The following is a 16,471-nucleotide window of genomic DNA, read 5'->3' as shown; positions in this document are numbered from 1 at the left end:
GGCTAGGTTCCACTCCAGACCAATTAAATGAGAATCCCTACAGGTCTGAAAGGGATTTTCTGCTTTTGCTGATGGGTGTGGTTGAGATTGTTCAAGACCTGAACCAGGTCAAGCTTCTCACTAAATTTCTTCCTACAGACTGAGAAGGGCCGACGTTTCCTGGGGTCACCTAGTAGAAGGCTTTACTTCTTTTCAAGAAGGAGGTGGGGTCCTGTGGCAGTTCAGTGCCCTTTTCGTTGGATGAGGTTTGGGGCCTGGTAACGTAGTCAGGTATCCACCCAGCAGGCGTCAGATACCTATCCTGAGACTATTAAAAATGTCAAAAAGACACAGATTTTAGGGGAGGATCTCACTGGGTTAATTGGGCCAATCATTGTGAATGACAGTGTTGGGTCACAGAGAAGGGGGCAACCAGAATGGTCAAAGGGCCATTTGATGGATGACTCTCTGTTTTATGGGTTGAATTGTGTTGAAAAAATGCTGAAGCCCCTAACCCTCAGTTCCTATAAATGTGACTGTATTTGTAGATAGGGCCTTAAAAGAGGTGCTTAAGTTAAAATGAGGCCATTAGGATGGGCCCTCATTCAATCTGACTGATGTCCTTATAAGAAGAGAAAATTTGGACACAGAGAGAGACGCTAGGGATGTAGGTGCACAAAGGAAAAACCGTGTGAGGATGCAGTGAGAAGGCAGCCATCTATAAGCCGAGGACAGAGGGTTCAGGGGAACCAACCCTGCTGCTACTTTCATCTTGGTCTTCCAAGCTCCAGAACCATGAAGAAACAAATTTCTGTTGTTTAGGCTATCCAATCTATGGTCTTTCATTATGGCAGCCCTAGAAAATATAATATACCTTACATTGCCTTACACAGCAGCATCTAACCCAAGAAAGTAGTACCTTGATAAAGAAAAGTAGCTAGAAGTGTCCTTTAGTCAGGGCTCAGGGCCAAACAGTGAATATTCTGTCATTGATTCACTAGAGGATTTCTTAGAAACCCTACTGAGAAATCTATGGTTTGTTCAGAACCTGACTGGTCAGTAGAATGTCAATGAAGTCAGGGATTAGCAAAAGTAGTAGGGCTGAGGGCCGTGATGGCTCTGAAACGGAGTATTCTTGGTGGAGAAGTAAAGCAAGTTTGGAGTAAATTCATCAGTGGTGAGATAGGTAGACCAGTTGGCAGGTGATATTGTGAGGTAGCTTCTAGGCTCTACAGTCCATTTGATCACTCTTCTGGATAAGCAGGGAGTGGACAGGTGGACTTTACATTTTGAACATTGCTTCCAAAATCCAGGAGACACATTTAATGTGTCAATCAGGATCACATGACTTTAAATGTGTGGTGGAGGATGATCTTGTCAATGAACAGATTGTCAGTGACTGGTACAAACGGGGAAGCCCTTTCAAGGAATAAAATGTGCCGTCTTCAAAAGAGTGTCTACCATCATCAGGATAATGAACTTTCCAGGAGATATCAGTCAGTGAAAGATGTAAAACAGCAAATTCCTCCCTCAGGAGTATCTGAGGGTGAACAGAGGATACTGAAGAACACCCCATCCCACAGGACAGTGGCACATGCCTTCCTAAACAAGACCTGGGCTATGGCATGGCTTTGGCTTCTAGTCCAAGAGTAGTAGTCAACTGGTCCCATCCACTGCCCAAGTCTGTGGTCAGTGGTGGCCATACTATGACAAATGGGGCCAACAAAGATTGGTTTAGGGGCCAGCCCCGTGGCCAAATGGTTGAGTTTGCGCGCTCCGCTTCAGTGGCCCAGGGTTTCGCTGGTTCGAATCCTGGGCGAGGACATGGCACTGCTCATCAAGCCACACTGAGGCAGCATCCCACATGCCACAACTAGAAAGACCCACAACTAAAAATACACAACTATGTACCAGGGGCCTTTGGGAAGAAAAAGGAAAAATAAAATCTTTAAAAAAAAAAAAAGAAGATTGGTTTAACTTTTCTAGAAAGCCCAGCTAAATTTGGAGCCACGGACTGTCTAGCCAAAGGAGAAGTAGCAATAACATCTCTACTTCCTCTGCTAAGCGTGAAACCAGACAGGCAACCTACAAAGCTGGCAAATTCTAACATAACTGACTCTAAAGAAGAAAGTCTAGAAGGATCTCTGTTGCCAGTGAATTTTCCTAGAGGGACAGCAGAGGCTAATAGTGATAGAGAGTAGAGTACACACTGGCTCTGGGCTCCATTGCAGTGGCCTGGATCTGCCTGCTGTGGATGTCCCTGCCCTTAGTCACCCAAACACAAATGAACGGTCTATTTTTAAACCACGGTCAAGTCTTGGGTATTGTTTGCAGAATGGATTGCAGCATTACTAGCAGCGCTTCCTTAGGCAAGTTATTTAACATCTCTATGCCTCAATTTTCTCAGTTGTAAATGAAGATGATAATGGTTTCTAGTTTATAGGATTATTATGAGGATTAAATGAATGAAGACATGTCAAGCATTTTGAACTGGGCCTGGCACCCAGTAAGTGCTCATAAATATAGCTATCATTATTTTTTTTAATGTTTCAAAGATAAATTTTGTTACACAGTAAACTAAATACAAGACTAGAGGAGATCCTGACAAAAATGAACAGATATGTCTATCGTTGTCTATTTCTCTCCCATCCCAATTTCCTCTGGGAAGATGAATATAAAGTCTTTGATATTTCAATTTGACATGACCCCCCAGATGACCTTGAATTTGCTGCTGTCACCCTCTCCCCCTGTTGCTCTGTCTTCTGTAGTACCCCACATCAGAAAAGCGGTCAGGGCTGGGGGAGGGGAGATCAGAGGAAGCAGCAATCAAAACCTCCAAGTTCATGATCAAAGCTAGAGAAAAGAAGAAGGTGGGGGTGGTGCAAGAAAAGGAGAGAGAAGAGAATATAGGAAAAATATGGAGGAGAGTCTTTGATTCCAGGGATGACGCCTCTTCTAGACACAGGCGCTTAACATGGAATGATAAAGAGTTAAAAGTGTGTTTGGTGATGGAGGGGTAGCCCTGGCTGAGAGATGCTGGTATTATGAGTGTACCGGCTTTGTGGAGGAAGCGTAGCTATGCGGTCAGAAGTATCTGGCAGAACTAGAATTTGGACATTGTCTGTTGTCACATGTCTCTTTTGCATGCTACAGTCCCAGTACACTAAACTTATTTCAATATCTCAACAGCACCCTGCTCCCTTGAGCCTTTGGAACTCTGTGTTAGCCCTTTTCTCTATCTAGAACATCTTCTCTACTCAACCTCTGCCCCATGAGCTGACTCCTACCTTTCATCCTTCAGACCCCAGCCTTTCAGGAAACTTCCTGACTCTGAAGTCTGGATTAGGTACCACTTCTATTCATTCCAAATCACCTTTACTATTCTTTCTTAGCACTGATCATGGAGTATTGTCACTGCATGCTTTGTCATCTATCTCCCCTGCTAAACTGTTAGGTTCTTTGTATCTTTAGCACCTAACATGGTGACTGACATATACCAAATGTTAAATGCATATTTTTAAAATTTAACTGGTGGAACAGATCAGGTGACAAAAGTGAGGGAAAACACTTCAAACAGACCCATGGGGTAAAACAAGACAGCTATTGAATAAGGTTTGAGAAGAAGGCAACAGGTTGGTTATTCAAGGGATGAACATACAGATGGTGATTCCAAAGGTAGGTACAAAACTGACCTCAAGGGAAGGAACTGATGACTGCAGAAGTAACATAGTCCACATTCCAAATCAAGATCAAGACCCAGGGTGTCTGTTCAAACAGTATGAGCAGGCTGTCAACACAGATTCAAGTGTCAGATAATGGCAGGAGCGAGCAACTGGATGTTGTTACTGGGACTGGGCCGTGAGTCATGAGAAGACTGAGGCTGAAGAGCTGAAAATCTGATCCCTGTGTTGAGAGTGCTGGGAGCAGACCTTAGGAAACGAGAGGTCACCAAGGAGAAGGCAGGAAATCAGTTCCCAAGAAAGTAAGACATCACAGTCAGAGCAGGATGAGGGGATAAGCAGAAATCGGGTGGAAGAGTCAGATGGACAAGATCTAGACAAGCCCTTATATTGTGTGTGTGTCTTATAATATTATAACACATATAATAAGATAGATGATAGGCATTCCAGATGACTTTTTCTGGATATAACAGCTAAAAAAATTCAGACTTTGGTAGATCTATGTTTAGTATTCTTTATATATGGTACAAGCATGAAGGAGGAGAAGGAGGAACAAACTGAAATATAAATACAGCTTAACTGTATTTTATTGTGCAGCATATAGGCAAATAGTACTAGAGAGCCTACCAAGGGCAAACACTCAATTAAAAATACATAATAACATAAATTCTAATAAAATACATAATATATTATAACATATGTAACATATATATTACATATTACTACATATAATATACAAAACATATGAGACCTTGCTTGCACCAGAGTTTATGTTTCTGGTGTCCTTAAATTAAAAAAAATTAAATACTCATGTACATGATCTATAAAAATATAAAGTTCTTTGGTCTTATTTACAAGTTACTCTATTATTACTAAATTAATTGTTTTCTGCATTCTGATTCATCTCATGGTAGAAAACACCTAATTACATACAACCTAGCAATTTGTGAAAACAATGCACAAATCACATGATTTTTATACAACATATAATTAAAAGCATCTTTTTTTTAAGCTTTCGGGTGCTATTGAATTACATACCTAAGCTAAAAGATTATAGTACCAAATTCACATTAATTGGTAACAATCGCAACAGCCTGTGGCATCACAACATTCTGTTCAGCCAACAAGACCACTGGCTCAACCATGTCCCCTTGTGCAGAAGCCCCAATCTCTATGAGCCAGTCTCTTGAGGCAGTAAGGGTAGACTCTGATGCCTGGTTTCAAAGTCCAGCTGCCCATCTTGCTAGTTGTGGCCTTTGGGAAAGTTACTTAACCTCTATGTGCCTCATATTTCCCATCTGTAAAATGGGAGTGATAAGAACACCTGTTCCTTTGTTGTAAAGATTAAATGAGTTAATGTACATGTGCGTGATGACAAAAGCATTTAGCATTTAGCTCAATGAATGTCAGCTCTCTGTCTATGTTATTATATCCTCTCTCCTTTGTGTTCAGAGGAGAGAGCTCACCCACTCCACCCTACAAGAATACTGCCCTCTCCAAGGAGCCAACTTCCTTTCTTCTCTTATGTTTCCTTCTTATGTCACCTGAGGGTGAGAATGGCAGTGTCAGGGCCAGTTCTGGCATTTCCCAACATGCGCTGTGGAGCGGCAGCTGGCCTCTTGCTGGCCTTTCTTTGAGTTTCGAATGTGGGGTGCTTGGAGCCTTTCGTTCTTGGCTTTGGGCTCAGCCATCATTCTGGGACAAGAGGAAGAAGGCCATTTGGCAGGCTCTCTTGCCACTGTGTGAAGCTTAAACATTCAGCTTTCCAAAGTGGCTTGCTTTCTGCGTGATGAGAGAAAGTATTCACCTCACCCAGTTTAACACAGTGTTTGTCAGAGGGCAGGAAGCCTTGGCTCACTCTAGTATTATGTAAGGATCCAAAAATCTTTTTTTTTTTAAACTCCTATGAACACAGCGCTCTCTAACTCAGCCCCTCTCCTGCCTGTTCTCCAGGGGATTGAGTGGGTCATAATATTTTTAAAAATCATAGTTTTAAATATCTAGTAGATATTTTAAACCTCACATTGCCGGAACTTTCTGCTATCACAGTGTCAGTCTCATTTCCCCAAGGCAGGCTCCTTAACTAATTTGCCATGAGTTGAGCTACTGGTGCTTGTTTGAGGTTTGTTTACTTGTTGGGGTTCTGGTTTTTTCAGCTGAAAGCTTTCCTCTGGATCTGAAGTTGTGTTTGGCATTTTCCTCTGGGAGGAAGGAACATTTTTAAAAACACAAACAAACTTGCAGTTGGCATAAAATAAAAACAAATAGAAAATGTTGGCTGAAAACTCCATATTAACAAAGTTTTCCAGAGGCAAATGTTATAGCTAATCATTTCCATGTTTGCCTGGAAAACAGTCTGATCCTTCTGAGTCTTTACTATTCAGCTCTGTGGAAGGAGATTAAATGTAAGCAAAGAGCTCCCTTCCTGACAACGAGGTTAAAATATGCATACTTTAATGAGAAGTGTTGTACGACATACTTGACCGCAAGGTGTAAGCTTTTGAACAACATTGAACTAATTTCAGGTAATCATTTTCCCATTGTTTTTCTTCTTGGTTAATTGCCAAACAGGATCTTTTCTATAATCCAGCACATACAAAAAAACAGTTGGGCTTCTGAATCTCAAAAATAAATATGTGAATAAAGCCTAAATCATGACAAAGATGAGCATCTCGCCGGAGCAGTAGTGTAGGATTGGTCTCAACCTGCTGAGGGCTTTAGAAAGTGACAGACGTTCTTTCTTTTCTTTCCTCTTCTGACTCCTATTGGCTATTCGATCTATTTTAATGTGCAGTGTATTTTATTCGTAACAAAACAGAATTGTAAATAATTTGGCATCAAAATAATGAAAAGAAAGAACTTAAAAAGATGCTAAAAGAATGGAATTATCCAATCAGGAACAGAAAATGTTGTCTTGGAAAGAAATTAATGAAACGATAAGGGTAAAATGTGAAAGCTAGCGATGTTAAATTATAGCATTTTCACTCAAAACTCTGTGACTGGGTCTTCTTGAGACTATCTCTTTATAGTGGCCCGTACTTCAACCATCCTAAAACATAGCTTCCTGGGCATGTAAACAATAGTGAAGTCCATACTTGCCATATTCTCTAAGTCTGTACAGATCAGCCCAGTTGAGACCCAATGGATATTAATTTATCTCACCCTCAAGTAGCTTAAGAAATAGATACTACTTTTTGGTGACAAACCGATAGCTATGTTGGCTCAGTGGTTGAAGAACTATGACAGCAAAGAGGAGTGCAGGGATAAAAGGCGTGTAGGAGCTTGCAGCTTTTAGCAAAAACATCTAAGAATGCCTGGACTGTTAGAAATTTCAGTGGGTTAGTAAACAATCTGTTGAGACTGGGAGGTTATAAGAATCTAACAAGATTACTATTTTGAGTTCATTTTCAGATGTTCAGAACAATTTATAATGCTCTAAGTCAAGATAACGCACATTGAATTATTTGTTTGGTGTTACATATTTCTGCTTTTATTTTAGCTTCATAGGAGAGGTAAGTTCTGCTATTCTGTCTGATAAAGCTGTAAGTTCCACTTATACTACTGTAATTGACTGAACACATATCATTTTTGGTTGCCCCAAAAATCAGAAATGAGAAACCAGATCCCTATTTCACTCCCTTTTTTTCCCATGATCAGATCAAGGAGTCACATGATGATTAGATAATAGAAAAGGAAATAAGACTTTCCTCATATCTCCTGGAAGATGTACAAGATGCAATTTTAAAAAGCTGATTATCTACACCATGTGTTTATCTGTCTCCATTAGTATTGAGTAATCTTATTCAGAGGCTCCCATAAAAAAAAAAAAAGACATAACAAATGTTACATTTCCTTGTTTTGCAAACAGATTGTTCAGAGATTTTCAATGATGGGTATAAGCGCAGTGGATTTTACAAAATCAAACCTCTCGAGAGCCCAGCAGAATTCTCCGTTTATTGTGACATGTCTGATGGAGGAGGATGGACTATAATTCAGAGACGATCTGATGGCAGTGAGAACTTCAACAGGTGTGCTGATTATGACCTAAGGATTTGGAGTAGTAAATGTGAGATTTATAATAAATAAGCCTTTTTTTTTTTTTTTTTGAGGAAGATTAGCCCTGAGCTAACATCTGCTGCCAATCCTCCTCTTTTAGCTGAGGAAGACTGGCCCTGAGCTAACATCTGTGCCCATCCTCCTCTACTTTATATGTGGGACACCTACCACAGCATGGCTTACCAAAGCGGTACCATGTCTGCACCCGGGATCTGAACCGGCAAACCCGGGCTGCCGAAGCAGAACGTGCGAATTTAAACGCTGCGCCACCAGGCCAGCCCCCCTAAATAAACCTTTTCATTGTATCCTGAAGTCTATTAATTAGACAGAATTTTATTCTGTCTAAATAAGAATACTGGACATGTATTAACTAATCAAGAAAATATTGGGGGTGGGAGTGGCAGTAGGGGGTGGGCACTTTGGGTACTGCAAAGGTCCATTTGGATTTTGCTAAAATCAACTTTCATTTTAAATTTTTTAGAGGCTGGAATGACTACAAAAATGGCTTTGGGAATTTTGTCCAAAAAAATGGTGAATATTGGCTGGGTAATAAAAATCTTCACTTATTAACCACACAAGGTAAGCTTTGCCTGATATTAAATTCATTTGCAATACAATAAAAAGAGACTAAAATGTTTTCCACTAAATCAAAGGCAATGGAACTAATTCAGTAACTACTATGGTTTGCAGATGGCGATGATCCCTTACAGCCAGTAATTCCCTCAGTAAAATGTGGCTGCTTAAAACTTTGAATAGAGGAAAAGAAACTAGATCTGGGTTGGGTGAGGAGGATTTCTCATATATATATTTCCTGTTTCTGGGAGGGATATATAATGCCATAACCATTCTTTTTTTAATGCTTCGAGAGCCTCAAACTCCATATACTGTATCAGTTATCTATTGCCACCATAATACTATGTAACAATCCACTTCAAAATTTAGTGGCTTAAAACCACAACCCTTTGTTTCTTACAAATCTACAAGTTGGCTGGGTAGTTTTGCTGGCTGATCAGGGCTGCACTATGCTGATCTTTGCTGGGCTCGCTCAGGGGTCTGTGATCAGCTTCCTGGTCAGCTGGAGGCTGGCTCTGCCGGGTTGGCCTCAGAAGGACCAGTTCAGCTCTGCTCCACATGGTCTCTCATCTTCAAGCGAGCTAGCCGGCACTCGTTCTTGTAGCACAGGCAGAGTTCCAAGAAAGAGAGGGGAAGCACGTAAGTCCCTTGAGATAGACTCGCAACTGCCACATAGTCATTTTCACTGCCTTCTATTGGTGAAAGCAAGTGACAGGAACAGCTCAGATATAAGGGGAAAGAAAATAAAAGGGGAGGCATTATAAAGTCACATTGCAAAGGGAGAGGAGCAGAATTGGGGGATTGGGGCTATTTTTGCAATCAAATACCATGATATACTAAATGTCCTTGTTTCCATACCCACCTCCCAAATTTTATTTTGAAAAATTTTAAAGATGGAGCAAAACTGAAAGAAGTTCCAACCTCTCACCTAGATTCTACATTAACATTTCACTACGCTTGTTTTTATCCCATATCTATCCATCCACCCACACATCAATCCATTTTATTATTTCTTTGACACACTTCAAAATAAATTGCAGACATCTGTATAATTCCCCTTATATACTTTTGCATGGATATCTTTAACTAGATTTCAGTATTTGTCTAAAATATCGTTAGTTTGATAACAAATTGTTCGAGCTTCTTTTTCCCATGCTCCTTTGCTCCGAACCATTGCCTTCCTTACCTCAGTTGCAGTCTGAGATCATAGTCAGTCCCACTCAAATCTGATTCTGAATGTTTCATAAAAGGCAATTGTATTGCTCAAGAAAGCATGCTAAATCACACTGGCAACGCATTAAATGTGAGAGCAAGGTTTACTTGTTCCATTCAAGTTAAGGAAAGTGATTGATGTTTTGATATTCATAATAGTCAGTAGGATTATAATTATGGAGATCTTTGAGACATCAGAATAACAGCTTAGAGAGGATGGATAATCCTAGAAACCTAATACTTTGTCCTTCTTGTGATCAATGCTCTCTAAATTTTAACATTTGTATTATCCTACTTTTAAGTGTTTTACGATAGATATATAACATTTATCATACCAGCTTCTGTTTCTTTCATACATTAATATGTATCTGGTTTCTTATTGAAACTATGACAGCCCTTGGCTCCTTCTAAATATACAAAATTCAATCTTATTGTTTTTCAAATTATTATGTGTTTATTCAGCCAGATGCACTTTGCCAACCTATCTACTTGCCCCTCATGTTTTGGTCGGTGTTCAGGCTAGACACTCTCTTGGTAGCAAAAATGTATTTGTCAGTTCCAGGCTTCATAACCACATATCATATCATCCCAAGGTAAAACAGTGCCTTTGTCCCTGTACTCTTTAATTATGAGAGCACTTAAGGCTAAGGAATTGCCTCTGAAAATAGCTTTATCTCCGTTACATAAATTTTGGCTGGAAGTGTTTGCAATAAAGTTAATTTAGAAATTGTCTATAATTACATTTTTATTTACTTATTGACCAAAGACATGTTTAGATTGTTACCTTAAAAACTGAGATTAATTTTGTATCTCTTCTGCAATACAAAGTACTTCGGGGGAGAGTTAACTTAACCTGCCTTGCTCCTCTGGTCCACTTCATAGTCTTGGCTCACATGACCTTTACTGCCTTTCGATCAGGTTAGGAGTCCTTCCTTGGAACCCCACTGTAGAGAGCTCCAGGGGATAAGAAATCTGTAGGCCATAGTGCCAAGGCCAGCAGGAGCCCAGACCCCTCCTAGACTCACTCCAGTAGTGGGGAATCCAGTATTCCTAGCCCAAATAGCCTTGAGCTTGTCTCTAGAACCCATTCATTCCTCTTCTTCGTCTGTCCCCCTGTGAAAAGATTGTGTTGCTGGTATGTATACCCCTAAGCCTGAGAGGAGGTGAAGGAACAGCTTTTATGGTGGGTGTTAATGAGCTTGGATATGCAGCTTGGAATGTCCACTAGTGTGGACAAGGCCCCGTGCTGTGTGTGATGGAGACAGGGATGCGAAGAGAAGAGAGGCCGACCGTAGACCAGGCCTGTTGGTGCGGCCCAGGGGCTCACTCCCTGGGCCTCCATGTTCTAGCTTGGACCCTGAGAAGTTTAAGGCTCAATTCAAATCTCGTCTTATAGGTCACTGTGAAATTTTATTTATCGAAGTAGGAGGATAGAACATATATCATCTAACAGATAGTTTGATTTATAACTTTCTATGTTCCTGACAATAGTTCTGTTTCTGAAAAAGAAATAGTCTTTGTTATTTGTACATGATGGTACAATGAGGAAAAGATGATGGTACAATGAGGAAAAGATGATGACTTGAAAATACCAATTATTTTAGTCATTATTTGTATTTAAGATAAACATTCTTACTGAAATTAAGAAAAAGAGGATAAAAGTTTAAATTTCTTAAACTTATTCTTTCACTGTTAGATTTCTTAATCTGTTAACTAAATATGACTTATTTGCTGTTGTTCTTTTCCAGTGAATTACACTCGCTTTTGCCTATGATAGATCTAGTAGAAATTTTCTACCTTTAGTATTGTGTCCCCAATTTTTTTCAAGTAAAATACCCAATAAAATGTTCGTGTTGTAAACACAATGGAGTCACTGTTTATTCTTTGAAAATGGACTCATGGCAGAAGGAAACAGTCTAAGTAAAATAGAGCCATGAGTTATTTTTAAACCTCAGTAAGTCAATGTCATCTCACAAATTTAAAAAACTACAATTTCTTTTTTTTTTCAGGAGACTATACTTTAAAAATCGACCTTGCAGATTTTGAAAAGAATAGCCGTTATGCACAATATAAAAATTTCAAAGTTGGAGATGAAGAGGTACTAAAATTTTCAAATAAGTCACATCATAAGTTAATGTGTAAAACATACAATATAAACCCTGAAGTCGGTTGAAACAAAAATATAGAATAGAACCTATTCTCTTGTTTATTAAATTAATCTATTTTTTTAAATGGTGACAACTGATAGTGGAAGTTGCCTCTTTTCCTTTAGAATTCCTATGAGTTGAATATCGGGGAATATTCTGGAACAGCTGGAGACTCCCTTACAGGGAAATTTCATCCTGAGGTGCAATGGTGGGGTAGTCACCAAAGAATGAAATTCAGCACGTGGGACAAAGATAATGACAACTACGAAGGGAACTGTGCAGAAGAAGATCAGTCTGGCTGGTGGTTTAACAGGTTTGACATTTTATAAACATAGCTGTAATGGCATTGATGATATCTCACTGGTGGGCATTAATTAGAATATATGAGGTAATGTTGGTCTTCTTTGTAACACTGGTATTATTAAGCAATCATCCTTATTGGAATTCTTCAGTGATGAAGTATTTTTGAGGATTTGTTTGTTGTGTACATTAGTAAAGCTTGAAAGATGTCACAGAAATAAATCAAACTACTACTTCTACAAAGATTATTTGCAAACTGAATTATGGGTGAGTCATCATAAATAGTATGCCACAAATTGACATGAAGAAATAGAAGCATTTACACATGGGAAAAATATTTTTGGCATTCTAATAGCCAAGTCGCTCTTCATCTTCTCCTATCATACAAAATGACCATGTTATTGTAAAATTTTCAATGTAATACTACTTTTCAATTACTATGACTTTCATTAAATCATTGAATCCAAGCTTCTCCCAATACAGAAATTTCCTCTACAATATCCTGAAGCTTAATTGCACCCTCGAATTGAACCCTTCAATGTTACTTTATCAGTAAGCTCATTCCATTTTTGATGGTACTGAGTTTTTCCTTTTATTAACCTGAAATCTACCATCTTATACTTCGCTAGGTATTTTCCTCAGTAGCTACACAGTAATTGTAATTCCTTTTCAACATAATTCTTCGGGCACTGGATGAGAAGATATTCATTGTATTCCTCAGTATTTTCTCTAGGCCAGATATTTCTCCACCCAAGATGGTTTCCAGACAGCTCCCTTTGCTGTAATCGCAAATTTAAGGCAGGAATGGAAACTTCAACCAGGCTTCCTTAAAAATATCCTGATGAGCTCGCTATGTCTGCAAAGCAGATGTGCTCAAACAGGCAGTGCATGAGGTTTGAACGTCTTCTTTTCTCTTTGAAAGAGAGGGGGCACCTAAAATATCTAGACATTCAAGGTTTCCATTATAGAATCTTTGAGTAAGTATTTCGGGAGTGTCAGGTTTTCGTGTAACTGAGGACTATCCATTTAAGTTCCACAATCCAAATTTTAACGTTTTTATTTGTTATGTAACTACTTTTAAAGCATTTCAGCGTCCTCTATCTTATTAAGTGGAGGAATACCAGACACGTGTATTAGTTTTCCTTAAAATCATGAGCGTCCTCATTATGAACATCCGTTACTGGGATGTGCTGATTTTAGAGCTGTAGATTCTATCGAGATACAGCTGGTTGGTGTGGTGTGTGGTGTGTCAAGTTGAATCTAAGTAGTTGTGAAAACAGTATTTTCTCTGGATTTTGCTTTTTTAAAAGTTTGAGTCCATTTACTTTTTGGTCATTTCTTCGGGCAGTAGAGCACACACAGCAGTGAGGGGCTTAGAGAAACAAAGGCATCTTTCCTATTTAGCCAATCAAAGGTGATACTAGTCTTTTCCCTAGTGATTTTCTTGTTCTTTTAAAAACCATCTTCATCATTTTCTCTTCCTCCTCCTTTTTCGTCCCCTGTCCTTCTAAGCGTTATGTAAAAATTATCAGCATTATGTAAAACTTAACTATAATTCATGAAGTTGCAAGCATCCCTTAATGTCTGATTTTTGAACAGAATTCCACATACAGAAGTAACAATCACATCAGTTAATATTACCATGAGCTCAAAACCATGTACCTACCCAGGTGATTGGCTTGACAACTGGCACATATATTAATGTAGGCAAATAAATGATTTACTTGACTTTAAAGATAGGTGTTCAGAGAGGACAAAGAAAGGCAATTCAGCAGCTGGAACCACCCAAGGAGCCTGCATTATCCTTGGAGTTAAAGGAGATGATAAGGCTGTGCAGGTGGAAAGTCAGAAAAGCTGGAGAAGAAGCCAATTGTTCCAGAAGCTTGGCGCTACTTCTACCATGCCCACTACAACTGTAGTTTAACTCTGTCCTTCTCTTCCTCCCTACTCTTTTTCTTTTATGTCCTGTAGTTCTTCTAATTTACGTGAAATGTTGGCACTTTATAATTATTACCTACTTACAAGGCATTTTTTTTTTTAAAGATTTTATTTTTTCCTTTTTCTCCCCAAAGCCCCCTGGTACATAGTTGTATATTCTTTGTTGTGGGTCCTTCTAGTTGTGGCATGTGGGACGCTGCCTCAGCGTGGCTTGATGAGCAGTGTCGTGTCCGCGCCCAGGATTCGAACCAACGAAACACTGGGCTGCCTGCAGCGGAGCGGGCGAACCCAACCGCTCGGCCACGGGGCCAGCCCCACAAGGCATTTTTTTAATCTAATCACTGAGTGCTGATATCTTTTTTACTTTGCTGGTGTAGCATCTCATGTGAGCGCTCACAGTTACTTCTTCACCAAAGGAGCCCCAACCATCTCACAATCTAGTTTCAAATCCAAGCTGTTCTAGAAACTGAAAGATGCTAGAAACTTGGTTTTAGAATAGCTAAGTTTTCCTACGTTGACCATAGAATCAGTTTCCTAATGGGATTCAAATCACAGATCAAATTTAAAAAGCATATGAAGCAGATGTCTCTAGGAGGACAGAGATACGCCAAAATATATCTTCTGGTGGCTCAATTTAGAGTGTGTTCTGTTTGACATTGCTTTCCATGCAGTTTTAAAAACACAGGAAGCTCTTGACACTTGCAGATTTAGCATCCGTGGTTTTGATTAGTTACATCCTATTAAATCTGGAGGACTGTCAAGATGGTCAGCAGGCGTGAATCACTCAGCTGGTGAGTGATCAAGACAATCACTCAGCATTTATGGGTAAATGATAAGCTTTTCTAATTCAATAATTTGGGTACTTTCCATAGATTTTCAGAACTATCCCTTGTGAATGTTCTGTTTATATCCTAATGTCTGACATCTTTTCATTGGTTCTATCAATAAAGAAATATGTAGTAACTCATTTCATAACTATACACAGAAAATTATCAATACTCTTAGTTGATCCCTATCAGGGACAGCGTTTACTGATTCCAAAGAAGGAAGTGGGACATTTTAAAATTTATGATAACCTAGCCAACTTATCTAGATAGGAGCAATATACGTAAAAAATTAACTCAGCAACTCAGACAAGTGATTATTGCTTGGTGGCTGGGAAAATTTTAAATGCTGGTTTAGGATTTCTTTTCTTACCCTTGAGGTTGAAATAATTGATATGCTAGCAATTTTAAAAAGGGGAGGAAAGGAGTTTGAATTTCGAAAGCTAAGTCTTGGCAGCAGATGGATGAACATGTAAGTGCAAATTATCTGGGCAGCTGGCATCAGAGCACCCTGCCACACCTTGCTTTGTTAACCCATGTCACTCCTGTGAAGGCTGAAGGTCACAAGGTCATGCTTTTGTTGGCTTGCTGAATGATGCTTTCACTGTATGGTGATGCACAGAAAACTATTACAAAAATCCAACTTATTACTAAAATTTTTCTTTTTTTGTTTAAAGGCTATTGAGAACAGAAATGCTTCTTTTTCAATGCACTACAAGTGGCCTGGGTTATATCCTGAAATTTGTTATGGCACTAAAACCCACCAGTTTAAAAACCCATCTATTGTAGAAATCTCTTGGCTTTTGGAAATTGATAAAAATTCCCTCGTCTGAAAAATGGCAGAATTCATCATTAAAATGTTTTGATAATTTGCTGGCAAAATAAAAGTGTTTGGGAAGGATATTTTTCTAGTTTGATTATTCTGTGTTTCTTTTTCCTCCCACTAGGTGTCACTCTGCCAACCTGAATGGTTTATACTACACTGGCTCTTACACGGCTGAAACAGACAATGGCGTTGTCTGGCACACCTGGCATGGATGGTGGTATTCTTTGAAATCTGTGATCATGAAAATTAGGCCAAATGATTTTATTCCAAATATTGTTTAAGTGTCCCTGTTGGGCTTTCATTTCTACAATTCATCTTGATTGAAAGTGATTTGAAAAATAGGAATTCTGAACAGATACATGTGTGATGATGGCAATTGTGGTGTCCTACTTTTCGCTCTTACTTGCCTTTTATTACTTAATGTACTTTCAGTACAGCAAATATGTGATATTCACCAAATAAAGGCAGATTATCTTAATATTTATTGAATTCCTACGTGCAGAGGGCTATAAGAGCTTATGTTGAACAAAAAATAAAAAGCATAGAATATATACCATGACTTGGGAGATAACACAAGTATAAATGTGCAATAAATTATGAATTCAGTTGAAAAAACACGTGAAAAAATCCAGCAAATAATGGATTGCCAAATCAACTGCATAGACGGTGAATATTATGAGTTGGGATTTGAACTCAGGTCTCTGACTGCAGAGCTGGAGCTCATAAACACAGCCCAGAATCTTCATCACTATAAAACACTATCTCATATTTTTAGGATGTTTACGTAGGTTATACACTTCTTTTGGGAGTCTCATTTTAATTCTTATACCAATGCTGTGAGGTATTATTATCCTCATTAACAGAGTTGAGAATTTGTGGATATGAGATTTTGTGACTGCTTAAAGTTACAAAGCTAATTAATAGAGGTGGAAGGTG

General features: G+C 39.0%; 1 protein-coding gene across 2 annotated transcripts in view; it reads left to right on the top strand.

Moving 5' to 3' along the window:
• Positions 1 to 16,013, top strand: part of FGL1 (fibrinogen like 1) — a 32,375-nt gene extending 16,362 nt beyond the window's left edge. For both annotated transcript variants that reach the window (XM_014836489.3, XM_070499668.1), the window contains 5 exons: positions 7,528 to 7,687; positions 8,197 to 8,294; positions 11,510 to 11,598; positions 11,773 to 11,960; positions 15,657 to 16,013. In XM_014836489.3, the coding sequence (XP_014691975.3) occupies positions 7,528 to 7,687; positions 8,197 to 8,294; positions 11,510 to 11,598; positions 11,773 to 11,960; positions 15,657 to 15,816 (695 nt within the window). In that variant the 3' untranslated portion in view covers positions 15,817 to 16,013. The remainder of the gene's footprint in view (positions 1 to 7,527; positions 7,688 to 8,196; positions 8,295 to 11,509; positions 11,599 to 11,772; positions 11,961 to 15,656) is intronic.
• Positions 16,014 to 16,471: the final 458 nt, after the last annotated feature.

Source organism: Equus asinus, chromosome 27, assembly GCF_041296235.1.
Source record: "Equus asinus isolate D_3611 breed Donkey chromosome 27, EquAss-T2T_v2, whole genome shotgun sequence".
Taxonomy (NCBI): Eukaryota; Metazoa; Chordata; class Mammalia; order Perissodactyla; family Equidae; genus Equus; species Equus asinus.
The sequence above is the reverse complement of the archived record's forward strand: the minus strand, read 5'-3'. Positions and strand labels throughout refer to the sequence as shown.